Here is a 14,355-nt window from a genome sequence, read left to right as displayed (position 1 = left end):
TTTCTGATAGCTGAGTAATATTCCATTGTATATATGGACCACAGCTTCTTAATCCAGTCATCTGTTGAAGGGCATCTCGGCTCCTTCCATGATTTGGCTATTGTGGACAATGCAGCTATGAACATTGGGGTGCATATGGCCCTTCTCTTTACTACGTCTGTATCTTTGGGGTAAACACCCAGTAGTGCAATGGCTGGGTCATAGGGTAGTTCAATTTTTAACTTTTTAAGGGACCTCCACACTGTTTTCCAGAGTGGCTGTACCAACTTGCATTCCCACCAACAATGTAGGAGGGATCCCCTTTCTCCACATCCTCTCCAACAATTGTTGTTTCTTGCCTTGTCTATCTTTGCCATTCTAACTGGCGTAAGGTGGTATCTCAGTGTGGTTTTGATTTGAATTTCCCTGATGGCTAATGATTTTGAACATTTTTTCATGTGTCTGTTAGCCATTTGTATGTCTTCATTGGAAAAGTGTCTGTTCATATCTTCTGCCCATTTTATGATTTGTTTATTTGTTTCTCGTGTATTGAGTTTGAGAAGTTCTTTGTAGATCTTGGATACCAGTCCTTTATCTGTGGTGTCCTTTGCAAATATATTCTCCCATTCCGTGGGCTGTCTCTTAGTTTTTTTGACTGTTTCCTTGGCTGTGCAGAAGCTCTTTATCCTGATAAAGTCCCATAAGTTCATTTTATCTTTTATTTCTCTTGCCTTTGGCGATGTGTCGTGAAAAAGGTTGCTCTGGCCGATGTCATAGAAGTTGTTGCCTATGTTCTCCTCTAGAATTTTGATGGATTCCTGTCTCACATTGAGGTCTTTCATCCATTTGGAGTTTATTTTTGTGTATGGTGTGAGAGAGTGGTCAAGTTTCATTCTTTTGCATGTAGCTGTCCAATTTTCCCAGCACCATTTATTGAAGAGACTGTCTTTTTTCCACTGGATGTTTTTTCCTGCTTTATCAAAGATGAGTTACCCAAAGAGCCAAGGGTCCATTTTTGGGTTCTCTATTCTGTTCCATTGGTCTATGTGAGACATTGACTTTTTTAAGCAATAACCTTTTTTATTAAGTTAGGCCAACTGATTTAAAAAAATGTGTAAGCTATGGGGCACTATTCATACACTCTTTTGAAATCAACTGGTAAAACAAGGGACTCTTTTTTCCCATACTATTACCAGACGTGTTTACTTCAGGATGTTATAAATCTTTGTTTGCAAGTTTTGTGCTGTAAGGCATTTTGAGTTTATTTTTGAAATGTTTCAGATTAGCCAGGTACATGAACTAACAGATTTTCTTCCCCTCATATTAAGATGTAATAAATTATATGTTACCTCTTTGTTTCACCAGGAATACTAGGTAAATATACATTTGGTGCTAGAAGAGGATTTGATGTTAATTGAGACGAGTGCTGTGCCAAAAATACCTAGTTTTGAGTCATATTATTCTTGGCAATAGTTAACTTTCCATTTTCTACAAATAAACACAGGGTTGTTTTGACCTAGAAGAATAAAGATACTGCTCATATAAAACTAACTAGAATATATTTCGGATGGTCTGGAAGTACATTAACCCTGTAGAAGATTTTTTTAAAAGATTCCATTTATGTATTTATTTGAGAGAGAGAGAGAGAGTGCGTGCAAGTGGGGGGAGGAGCAGAGGGAAAGGGACTCTGCACTGAGTGTGGAGCCNCATTTATGTATTTATTTGAGAGAGAGAGAGAGTGCGTGCAAGTGGGGGGAGGAGCAGAGGGAAAGGGACTCTGCACTGAGTGTGGAGCCCTACACAGGGCTGAGATCATGACCTGATCAACCCTGAGATCATGACCCGAGCCAAAATCAAGAGCTAGACACCCAACCGACTAAGTCACCCAGGTATCCCAACCCTGTCGAAGATTCTTTAATTTTCCATGGCCTCTCTCTGTGTCTCCTCTGAACCTCTGCTCCCCACCCCAATTTGACTCAGAACAGTCAACAGTAGAGATATCTGACTGTCCTTAGTGGCAATTCAAACCCAGATATAAATGATGGATTCTTTACAGTAAGTGGCTCTTTTCATCTCTATTAATATGGAATTTGAAAAGTAAGTCTAGACTACAGTAGAGAATGCAGGTTCAAATTAAACTGTGCTGGGAGAAAAAGAAATCGCTCATCCTTGTTTAGCCTTCTGACTGTCCCAGTTTGTCTTTTGTAGTTCAGTTTAAAAGGCAAAAATGCATCGTGGATCAGTTAGGATACTTTCACTTCAAGGTACAGAAAGCCTAAGTAAATGATGTAATAATAAGGGTTTGTTACTCAACATAAGAAATTTAGAGGCAGTTGTCTCATTGAGGAAATCAAAGAACTAACCTCTTTCTGTCATCCTCAGCCTGTTGACATGTCCCTTCACAGTCACATGATGGCAGCCTGGCACTGCTTCATACAACCAAAGGCAGGAAGGCCTGGCTCAGAGTGAATGTGTAACAAGTAATCCTTAAAGGCTGAGTCCATATATTAAGATAACAGTATCATTTAAATTTTACTGTTGCCAACTCTCCCACTTGTTCTTTGCTAGTGAATATAAAAGATGCATATGGTTTTAAGCATGTGATCTTCCTTTTGAAGACTGTCACTTATGTTGCAAAAGACTATGTAAAGATAAATACTACATATTTAAAAATGAAGAATTAAGAGTAAATACGTGGCTGGGTTGTCTAGAATGTTCAGAGGGATAGGTGGAAAACGAGGAAAGTTTACATCAAACTAATGCGGAAGTGAGAAAGAGAATCTGGGTAATATTTGAGTAAGGGGGAATTAGTAAGGGGAGCTGGGGCAATTATTTCAAATGTTTATGTGTATGCCATTTATGTGTTGTTTCTCTTACTCCCTTTAGGTGGTATTGGCAAGAGAAAAAGATACCAACATATGTGGAATTTATGAAAAATAATTACGCTCCTAATTTCAAATATGAAGATTTTGGACCACTATTTACAGCAAAGTTTTTTAATGCGAGCCACTGGGCAGATATTTTTCAGGCTTCTGGTGCCAAATACATTGTCTTAACTTCCAAACATCATGAAGGTAAATACATGCCATATTTGCAAACACTGACAATGGTTATGAGATGTAAAGTAGTTCTTTTGGAAGAAGAAACTAAAATACATGAACTCAGTTTTCTCTTAGGAGCAGCAGTTAGTGGCTACTGACATTTGCCTGTAATTTAAGGGACCATGTATTCCATCCAACGGAGAGGCATTAGGTTTGTAGAACAATCAGACCCCCCCACGTAAAAATGAAAAAAAAAAAAAAAGAAAGAAAAATGATCACATTTTGTTCTGTGCATATTTAACAATATTTCCAAGATTTCATCTGAAGCTATTTGAAGTGAGATGAGGGTTACAGCTCCAAGTTTATAATTAGAATTGCTCTCTTTTCTTCCTTCCTTTTTTTTTTTTTAAATTTTATTTATTCACCTATTTGAGAGAGTGAGCGTGAGATCAAGCGCGAGTTGGGGGAGGGGTAGAGACCAAGAATCTGAAGCAGACTCTGTGCCCAGCCCCAAGATCATGACCTGAGCTGAAACCAAGAGTCTGATGCTTAACCGACTGCACCACCCAGGCACCCCGCCCTCTTTCCTTTCACTGCACCTCTAGTGCATCCTGGGAAGGCTCCATCGCCATGGGATTATGCTGCTGTAGTCTTGTGTCATTACCCACACACCTTGCTGCACTTTTGGCCAACTCTTAGACGGCCAAATGGTGGACAGTTTGTTAGTGATGAAAGCAACACAGATCACCTGGAACAAAGATTATGGGACTGTAATGGAGCCCATAAATGTCAGAGGTGGTGGAAGAATATCTAAAAGGAAACACAGTGGTTGTATTTGCAAGGTTCTCCAGAGAAGCAGAACCAAGTGGAAGTATGATATATACAAAGAGATTTATTATAAAACATTGGGTCATGCAGTTATGGAGCTGAGAAGTCCAGATGCACGAGAGCTGGCAGTACAGTTCCAGTCTGAGGCCAATGGCCTGAGAACCAGGAGTGTGGATGATGATTTCAGTTCTAGTCCAAGTCTAAGTCCAGAGGCAGAAGGTGTGAGCTCAGACAGGCAGAGAGTTCTTACTCAGCCTTTTATTCTGTTTAGGTCTTTAACAGATTGGCTGAGATGCACGCATACTGGAGAGAGTTATCTGCTTTACTCAGTCTACATATTTAAATGTTAATCTCATGTATAAACACCCCTATGGACACACTCAGAATAACATTTAATCAAATACCTGAGCACCCCGTGGCCCAGTCAAGTTGACATAAAATTATCCATCACAGGGGTCCTACATTAATAGGATAGTTTCCACCCGTTACTGTTCTAGTATCCAGAAGATCAAGGAAGCATCAAATTGTTACTATCCCAACCACATGTTAATTTGTTTGACAATTTCCTCTGCATGACCATCTTTGCCTGGTAGAAGAAAGTTTGCCTCAGTTTTTTCTCCAGAGTGGGGAGGAGAATAGGAGGGAGAAATCAAAACCAAAAATCTGTAATTATCTTAGAATACTTTTCCCTTTGGCTACATTCTAGTGGCTTAATGACTTTCTCCTATAGATGTTTCTCCTATCGAAGTAGGTATTTAGAAAGTGTATTTGCTTGAACGTGTTGGTTTCCTGATGTCTAGAACTCTTTAAGCTGTATGGCACAAAGTATTAAACATAGTGAGCGTATTTAAAAGCAAAACAAAATAACTTTTAATCATATTGCGAGGACAGATAATGAAGCCCCCATTTGTAAACTTTCCAGGACTCATGTTTTCATTGCTTTATGGAAAAAAAACCCACTGAACTTGGTAGGCAGGAAGATCTCTCTGTGAGCTTTTATGGTGGTGATGAAGACCCATGTGGTTTTAGAACTGTCTGGCAATAGAGCCTGTCAACTTGAAACTTTCTTTTTTTTTAAAGTATTTTTTCTTATTTTAAGTAATCTCTACAACCCAACATGGGGCTTAAACCCAGAACCTCGAGAGCAGGAGTTGCATGCTTTACTGACTTAGCCAGCCAGATACCCCCAACTTGAAACATTTTGAACAGGACTTTAAATATTGACGCTGTTTTGAAGCTTACCACAAACACCTCTGGAACAAGAGTGAGCTGTTTTAAATGCTTCTTGAAGATGAATCTGAAGACTGTGTCCATCTTAGACTTGTCCTAATTCACGAGAGTAAATACAGAGTGCTTTATGTATGTCTGTTCTCAAAGATTCGTTTAGATTTCAGTGGGATAGTAACAATGTACTACGTTCCTAGGCACCCACTAAGTCTTTTGAGGCATTTATATTATTTCAGTTTATATAGCATTTCTATTTATTATTTTTATATAGAATAATCTCCATGCAAATTCCTTTCAAAATATGAATTATTTCAAAGTGCTTATTTAATGGCAGGTTATTTTTTGTTACCCATTTAATTGGTAGGTAATTTCAGGTAGTTTAAGGAGCAATATCTAAGCTTATGACTCAGAGAAGGATGAGATTACAAATGGTGGGAATATTTTAAAGTACAGAACTCCTGGGGAAGACTATCCTTTCCCCTTCTGGTGATAAAGGATGAAAGATGAAGCTAAAAGGCCTCTATCAGATATGGATCGCCAGCGTTCTAAGACTCACACTACATAAAATCATGCCCAATCTGGGGACATACTTTAATCTTTGGTTAAGGAGACAAGTAAGAATCTTGCAGGAGTGCATTTCCGGATCTTCATTATGAGTAGTAGTAGTCATTGGTTAGCACGGAAGATGTGGAGGATGTCCCCATCTTAGCTGTGAAATGTTCGTGTTGCTAGTTGATTTTGTGCTAGACCCTCTGCTAACAGTTGGCTGAGGATAGAGCAGGGAACGCTGCAGGCGTGATGCTATCCCTCAAGGAGCTTCTATTCTAAGAGGAAGAATATAGGAGATAGATCAGACTACACAGACCTTAAGGGGCATACCCAGAAAGTTACTAAAAAACCCTTGGTTCCACCTTGTTGAAATTCTCATTTGTTGCTCATATAAAAGTAGAATGTCTGCTATGAAAGAACGTGCCATAAAACCTTTGTTGTAGAAGTTTTTATATGTCACATGTACTATCTAGTTTGTTTTGGCCTTTGTATAGGTGGAAATTTGCTAAAACAAAGACTCAATATAATTGTGCAGGCTTTACCTTGTGGGGCTCCAAGTATTCATGGAACTGGAATGCTGTAGATGAGGGGCCGAAGAGGGACCTCGTCAAGGAACTTGAGGTAGCCATTAGGAACAGGACTGACCTGCGTTTTGGACTGTACTATTCCCTTTTTGAATGGTTTCATCCACTCTTCCTTGAGGATAAGTCCAGGTCATTCCAACAGCAACAATTTCCAGTTTCTAAGATGCTGCCGGAACTCTACGAGTTAGTGAACAAGTACCAGCCAGAGATCCTGTGGTCGGATGGTGATGGAGACGCCCCCGATTACTACTGGAACAGCACAGCCTTCTTAGCCTGGCTGTATAACAAAAGGTGTGTATGCTTTAGATTGCTGTCCTGACCCTAAATGTTCCTCAGACATGTATAATATTTGCTTTGAGAAATACTCCCTTTCAGGCTCATCTATGGTGTGGGGTAGGAGGAAATCATTGTAAATAATGCCTATTAGATATATCATTTTTACTCGGAGTAATCAATAAGCAAGAGTTACAAATCCAGAGTCAAATACAACTCAATAGTCTTTGATTTTGAAATCACTAAAATCATTAAAAATTTGGAATCGCTAAAAAAATATAAAATCACAAAAACAAGACATTAATTTTGTGGGTCCCTCTTTTCATCTCCTATTCTGAGACAACAGTTCATCACTATTCATGATTATGTGCTTTTCAATTCCTCTGATTCCTTCTTTTTATCTTCTGACCCTTTGATAATCTCTGCTGCTTGCTCACTGTCACCCTTGTCTGCTGCCTCCTTCTCTTTCTCAGCATTCTCACCACTCCCTGTTCTTTCCATGTTGCTTTCTAGCATGTTCCAGACTGCCCCATTAGAACAGGGAGTTCTGGCTGAGCTCCTCTATTAGGCTTAAACCATGTGGACCAAATTTATATTTGTAACTAGAAAATACTCGGTATTGTGTGGGTTTTTTTTTTTTTTAAGATTTTATTTATTTGTCAGAGAAAGAGAGCACAAGCAGGGGAAGCAGCATGGCAGAGAGAGAAGCAGGCTTCCTGCGGAGTAAGGAGCCTGAAGTGGGACTTGATCCCAGGACCCTGGGATCATGACCTGAGCCGAAGGCAGACCCTCAACAACTGAGCCACCCGGGAATCCTTGGGTGTGGTGTTCTGAAGTTAGGGAGTGTTCTACGTGTGTTTCCTGGGCACACGTGGGATGTGCATAAGAATATTCTGGAGAGCTCTTTCTTCTTAAAGCAGCAGTTTCTCCAGGTACTTCTTCCAAGAGGACAGACTGGGAACCACCCACTTCAGTTTGTGAAAGCAGCCTGTCTCTTCTAAGTGGGGAGCTTCACACCTGCTCTGATAATAGTGTTGTGGTGTTTATTTCATGCCCTGTAAATTCCATGATGGCAACAGTCCCCTTTCTGGAGATTTTTCAACATCAGGAACAACTGTAAGAGGAAGGCTAGAATATATGTATGAGATTATTCAGTCATAGGTGAGAAGAATGTTTTGAATGTAGATTCAATTCTGGCTATGACTCATAGTATGTGGGACAAGGAGTTTCAAATAAAGTATGATAATCTTGTAAGCGCTCTATGTGCTGATTACTGGGCTGGTAGTTTTACATAAATTATTTCTGTTCTAATAACAGATGAGGCAATTGATTCTTCAGAGCAGTTAGGTCACTTACTCTGGGTAGGGAGCTTAGAAAGTGACAGAATCAGGATTGCAACTAACCCAGGTCTATTTGACTTCAAAACCATGGGCTTTGCATTATATTATGCTATGATGATTTTTCAGGAGTGGATTTGTTAGACATCTTTTCAGTGACATTTCCTTTTATGTAAAATGTTTTACATTTTATTTAAAAAATTATATTTCAGCCCAGTTCGGGACACAGTTGTCACCAATGACCGTTGGGGATATGGTACCATCTGTAAGCATGGTGGCTATTATACCTGCAGTGATCGGTACAACCCAGGACATCTTTTGCCTCATAAATGGGAAAATTGCATGACAATAGACAAGTTTTCCTGGGGCTACAGGAGAGATGCTGGAATTAATGACTATCTTACAATTGAAGAGCTAGTGAAGGTATAGTAAAATGTCTGATGACTATTGAGGTAATATTCTTAATTGTGTGGGTGTGTGAGAATTATTTCTTTATAGTTTGTATAGCTCAATGGCCTGTATTTTATTATTATTCTATTTTCTGTTTGTTTTTCTGGATTGTGATTACATATGCAGGTGTAAGCACACAAATACAACATATTATCAACACATTCACAACGGAATTGTTTCATCTCCCTAAGAACTTTATTTATTCTTTTTAGCAACTTGTAGAAACAGTTTCATGTGGAGGAAATCTTTTGATGAATATTGGGCCCACACATGATGGCACCATTTCTGTAATTTTTGAGGAGCGATTGAGGCAAATCGGGACCTGGCTAAAAGTCAATGGAGAAGCCATTTATGAAACCCACCCTTGGAGGTCCCAGAGTGATGATGTCACCCCAAACGTGTGGTAAGTTCTTCTTGTTACCAAGTACTATTTGAAGGAGGAAGGCATCTAACATTTCTCAGAGATATAAAGAAAAAGTAGGATAAAAAAGGAAATTGGATGCATGCCTATTTATACAAAGCACTTTCCAAACTTTAGAAGTCAGCATGTTTTTGAGCACTTACTGTGTATCAAATCGAGCTTAAATCATCTCTAGAAAGTTCCTACTAGTGGGAAAATTTTAGTGGAAAATAGCTCTTATAAAAATTGTAAGTCATTCAGAAAAATGAAAGATGTTGAGTGGTTAATCCAAAAGGAAGACTTCTGTTTAGTCATTTAATTCTAATTTTTGCAGATGCTCCTTCTTATGAAATTAGCAAGAAAGAAGTGCCAAAGGGCAGAAAAAAATATTTAAAATTAGCCCAAATAGCAGCATTATTTTAATTGAGAAAAAACTTTGACTTGTTCATATTATTCTAATAAATCTAAACCTGAAGTTTCTTTGAAATTAATTATTTTAACTTGCTAAATTTTTTTAACTAGAATCTTCTATAAAAGCCTTACATCAGGCTTATGTCTGGGCTTCCATGTGCCAATGAGTATCTGACCACACTTTGCAAATATGATGGTTTCTGATGTGGGATCTTAAAATATATAAATAAGAGTAGTATCAGCGAAGCTCTAAAAGTTTACCTTTTGTTGTCACCAGGTGAATATAGCCTGATCAAGTATAAATTAAAAGATTAGATGAAATGTTGTTTGATCTTACTTAATTGTCAACTCACTGAAGAAAACAAATAAAACAATCTAGACAGAAGCAACTAATTGTAGAATTTTAGAATGTCTGGGAGAAGCCATAGTGAGAACTCAGTACCAATCTTTATTTTACAGAGACTAGTTTAAGTCTGGTTTTGGAATTTGTGTCTGGGCATGTATTTGACTACAAGGGGGTCTGGTCATGATTTCACAAGTATTAACCATTATTACATTAAATTTTATTTCAATAAATAAAAATAAAAGCCAAAATATTTAACAAGGCCTGTGAAGCCCCTTGTCTGGCTCCTACCAACTTCACCAACCCCACGTGGCCCTCCTTCCTCCCCTCCCCACCCCCCCACGGTAGAAGCTCTTCCCTGTACCATTCATGGTGCCCCTCCTTGCTGCAGTCATCTGTAGACTCCCTTACGATCCTTCAAGATTTCAGCCCTGGCTCACTGTCACTGTCCCCAGAACTACTCTTAACATCAGTTCTTAGTGATTTGAATATCTGTATTCACATTTCTTTTAGTTTGCTGGCCCCTCAATTCTTGGACTCTCTCTTCTAGGGTTCTTGTCCACTCTACCTTTGCTACCCCCTTTTTGGGTCATGCCTTAGGTCCTGCATTACCAATAACTGCACCTCTTCCATGCTGTCAGTTTGAAGCATTGTCCTGTGTCCTACCACCTGTTATATTTCAGCTCACACCGCACAGCACTTGGGCTTCTGGAGGGATGTATAATCCACTAATGATACCATCTGTGACCCTCTCACTTTATCTCTGTCCCTCAGCCCTCTTCCTTACCCTGGTCAGATTCTGTGGCTCGTTACTCCATTGCATACACTCTTTTTCTCTCTGTTGTACTCACCTGACTTTGATTAAAACCTCAACTTCTGTTAAATTTAGCTCTACTTTTTCATGCTTGCCCATGGGTACCTCCATGTGACTGAAATACACAGACATAGACACACACACACTCTCAAATATTTCCTGGTGTCCTGGATCCCAACCCAAATTAGCCACTCAAGGATATTATTCTAGCCTTTCTCTCCTTTTGCTCCTCATCTTCAATTTTCCCTCTTTATTAGATCCTTTCCGGTCAGCATACAAATGTGTTATTTCTTACATCTTAAAAAAATACTTTTAACCGTTAGATTTCCAGGCACCTCCCCATTTCTCTTTCTTTTATACTCAAATGTATTAATTATATATATATATATATATATATATATAATTTTTTTTTAACTTGTTAATTCCAATTTCTTGCTCCAGTTTTCTCTTGCTCTCACTCTGGTCAGGCTTCCACCACCAGACTTGCTAACAACAACAAAATTGTTGTTATCAAGGCCCTTGATAACCTGTCCTTCACTAAATCCAGGGTCATTTCATGGTCCCTGTTTTCTGAGTTTACGGCAGCATCTGACTCTGTTGATTGCCCTCTCGTCTTCTTCTTCATCTTTGTCATCTTTCTTGGTTGTTATCGTCTTCTTCAAGATTTTATTTATTTATTTATTTGAGAGAGAGAGAGAGAGAGAACAAGCAGGGGGAATAGCAGAGGGAGAGGGAGATGCTAAGATCATGACCTGAGCAGAAGGCAGACTTAACTGAGCCACCCTGGCACCCGATGGCCATCTCTTCGTGTTGGCTGCTGCTGCTTAAGTGTTTGCTGGTTCCACCTCCAGTTCCCAACCACTAAACCTTGAAGTGTCCTGAGACTTAGTCCTTGGACTTCCATCCTTCCTGTTTATTTTTATTCCCCAGGTGATCGCATCCATTTTCACAGATTTAAATGCCATACTGATGAACTCTACAGGGCTGACCTCTTTTCTTGAACTCCAGACTCACATAATCAACTTCCTTGTCAACCACTCCTCATGGAAGTATAAGCACCTTAAACCTGGTTTTGTCCAAAACTGAGGTCCTCTAATTTGTAAATTTTGCTCTAAACCAGCTCCATGCAGTCTTCCGATCTTAGTTAATGGCAGCTTCATCTTTTTAGCTGTGAGGCCAAAAATCTTGGAGTCCTTAACTTGCCTTTCACATTTCACAGTCAATCCATCAGCAAATAGCATCATCGTCATTTTTGAGGTATATCTAGAATCCAATCACTTCTCATCCTCTCTCTGGCAACTCTCATCTTTTTAGTCTCTGTTCTCTCTCCCCTGGATTATTTCAGTAGCTTCTTGAGTGATCTGTTTCCATCCTTGCCCACTTAATCTCTCTGCTATAAAACCTTTTAAATAATAAAGCCAGTTTATGTCACTCCTATGCTCAAATTCCTTCAATGGCTTCATAAAAACCCAGGCTTAGAGAACGAGCCAGGTCTAATAGAGGCTTACAAAGTCCTATAAAAACTAGTTCCTTGGGGCGCCTGCGTGGCTCAGTGGGTTAAACATCTGCCTTTGGCTCAGGTCATGGTCTCAGGGTCTTGGGATCGAGCCCAGCAGAGAGCTTCTTGCTCACTGGGGAGTCTGCTTCTCCCACTCCCTCTGCCCTTCTCCTGCTCATGCTCTCTCTCTCAAATAAATTCTTAAAAAAACCCCAAAGAACAACTGGCTCCTTGCTGTCTCTGGTCTCTCATCTTGTCTGCCATCCTGCTATCCCTCATTTCTCCTTCTGCCTCCTTGCTGCCTTGTCAACAGGCCAAGCATTCTCTAGCATGGGGACTTCTGTGCTTGCTGTTCTCTCTTCCTCCAGATACACACATGGCTCTCCCTTACATTCTTAGGTCTCCTCAGTGCCATCTCCTCAAAGAGGTCTTCCTTGAGTATTAGATTTAAAATAACACCTACACCCCTCCTTTCCAACCTGGCACGCTCTGTCCTCACCTGGCTTCAGTTTTCCCCATAGCACTTAATCAGCATGCTCATTCTAATTTTTCCCACTACCATGTGATTTCCATGAAGACAGGGACTGTGTTCAATACTATGTCTCCAGCTCTAAAACACTGATTAGCATTTTAAGATTTCAATACTTGTTGAAAAATGAAGTAAAAGAATGAGTTCTGTTTCCTTTTTCTAGAGCTTACGCTTCTTACCTTTTCTCCTTTTTTCTTATTCATCCTTTAAGTCTCAGATTAAATGTCATTTTCTTGGAGAGGCTTCTTGCTTATGGTCTAATTTAAAGAGATCCCTTCGTTATAATCTTTCAATTTCGTTTTCTTTCATTATGCTTGTCAGAACTCACACTTTGACATTATTTGTGTGATTATTATTGAACATCTATCTTCCTCACTCTAGTCTAAGTTCCATAAAATCAAGAACTAGGTGTGGTTTGTTTTCTACTGTATCCCCAACACGAGCCTCAGTACTTGGCCCAGCATTGACACATACATATCTGCTGATGAGGGAATATGAAGATTTGAATCAGCAGGTGGAAAGCCATTTACTCTCACATCTTACCTTCTTTGCTCATATTCCCCTTCCCATTTCCAGCTCCATAAGAACTGTCTGACGAAGAGTAATATTAGAAAAGTGTCTGTTCCTTTTAGTAAGGGGAAGTGGGGGGGAGGGAGGTACTAGGATATTATGATTTACAATAACAAGTATATATTTGGTCCTGTCTCCATTTCTGGCACAGAGCTCCTAAAGCTCTTGGTATTTCCTAAGTGATGAGAACTATAAAGATGTCTTTTGTTATGTTCCTGAGGCGACTTTTCCACTTCACCGAAGGGTGAGGCTGGTTGCCTGGAGATCCAACCTTGTGATTACAGGGCTGGAACTTTCGGTCCCGTCCTCCACCTTCAGGTTGAGGAGAGAGGCTGGAGGTTGAATCAGCCTCCAATGGCCAATGATTTAATCAATCATACCCATGTAATAAAGCCTCCATAAAAACCCAAAAGGGCAGGGTTTGGAGAGGTTGAGGGTTGTAGGGAGAGTGTGTGCCTGGAGAGTTCCTGGAAGCTCCAAGCCCTTTCCCCATGCATCTCTTCTCTCTGGCTGTTTCTGAGTTTTATCCTGTTGTAACAGACTGGTAATCCAGTAAGTAAAATGTTTCTGTGAGTTCTGTGAACTGCTGTAGAAAATTAATCGAACCCAAGGAGGACGTTGTTGTAACCTCCCATCTATAGCTTGTGGGTTAGAAGACCAAGTGATAACCTGGTCTTGTGACTGGTGTCTGAAGTTGAGAGTGATGCAGGCAAGCGGTCTTATAGGACCAGAACCTTGACCTGTGGAAATCTGATACTATCTCCAGGTAGATAGTTTCAGAATTGAGTTGAATTGTAGGACACCCAGTTGGTGTCTGAGAATTGTTTGGTGGGGTAGGGAACCCCCCCTCCAGCCCCCAACACACTGGAATTGGGAACCCCTTTTGGGTGCTTTTTATTCTATCATGGAGTTATTTTTCCTTCCCTCTATAATGAAGACATTGGTAAATATTTACTACATGGAAGTATCTCTATAAAATAATTCCAAACCTGACCTATAATGAGAAATATTACTATACTTCCCCCCCTTTTAACCAGGTACACATCCAAACGTAAACAAAAATTGGTCTATGCCATATTTCTTGAATGGCCCACATCAGGACGTCTGTTTCTTAGCCAACCTGTAGCTACTCTGGGAGTAACAAAGGTAAGGGGATTTTATCTTTATTAATTATCTTTATGTTCCTTTTATACCTTATAAGCGTATAGGTTTCCCCACTATCCGAAAGCAGAGCATTCCTATGAAACCTTCCATAAACCGGAATGGTGTAAAGCTAAGAAGCAACTACAATTAACTTATGTGGAAGTTTTTTTGAATAGTCCCAGACCCCAAAAGTAACCTGTCTTAGGCTCTTCTGATACCTTAGAACAAACACATCTTGCTAATGGATGCACAGACTGAGCGGAGATAAAGCGCAGATGCACCCTGACACATTCAGAGCTGCGGCAGCTTGCCGCCGAGCAGCGAGCGTAGGAAGGGCTGCTGCCACTCTGGCTGCTGCTGGCTGTGCACTGCCTCTGAC

General features: G+C 40.0%; 1 protein-coding gene across 1 annotated transcript in view; it reads left to right on the top strand.

Annotated features, from left to right (window-relative positions):
- Window positions 1-14,355, top strand: part of FUCA2 (alpha-L-fucosidase 2) — a 57,429-nt gene that overhangs the window by 40,982 nt on the left and 2,092 nt on the right. Inside the window, exons 3-7 of the mRNA XM_034670788.1 lie at window positions 2,781-3,053; window positions 6,160-6,499; window positions 8,031-8,241; window positions 8,481-8,671; window positions 13,871-13,979. Of these exons, the coding sequence (XP_034526679.1) occupies window positions 2,781-3,053; window positions 6,160-6,499; window positions 8,031-8,241; window positions 8,481-8,671; window positions 13,871-13,979 (1,124 nt within the window). The remainder of the gene's footprint in view (window positions 1-2,780; window positions 3,054-6,159; window positions 6,500-8,030; window positions 8,242-8,480; window positions 8,672-13,870; window positions 13,980-14,355) is intronic.

Source organism: Ailuropoda melanoleuca, chromosome 10, assembly GCF_002007445.2.
Source record: "Ailuropoda melanoleuca isolate Jingjing chromosome 10, ASM200744v2, whole genome shotgun sequence".
NCBI lineage: Eukaryota > Metazoa > Chordata > Mammalia > Carnivora > Ursidae > Ailuropoda > Ailuropoda melanoleuca.
This window is presented reverse-complemented; position numbering and strand designations above follow the sequence as displayed.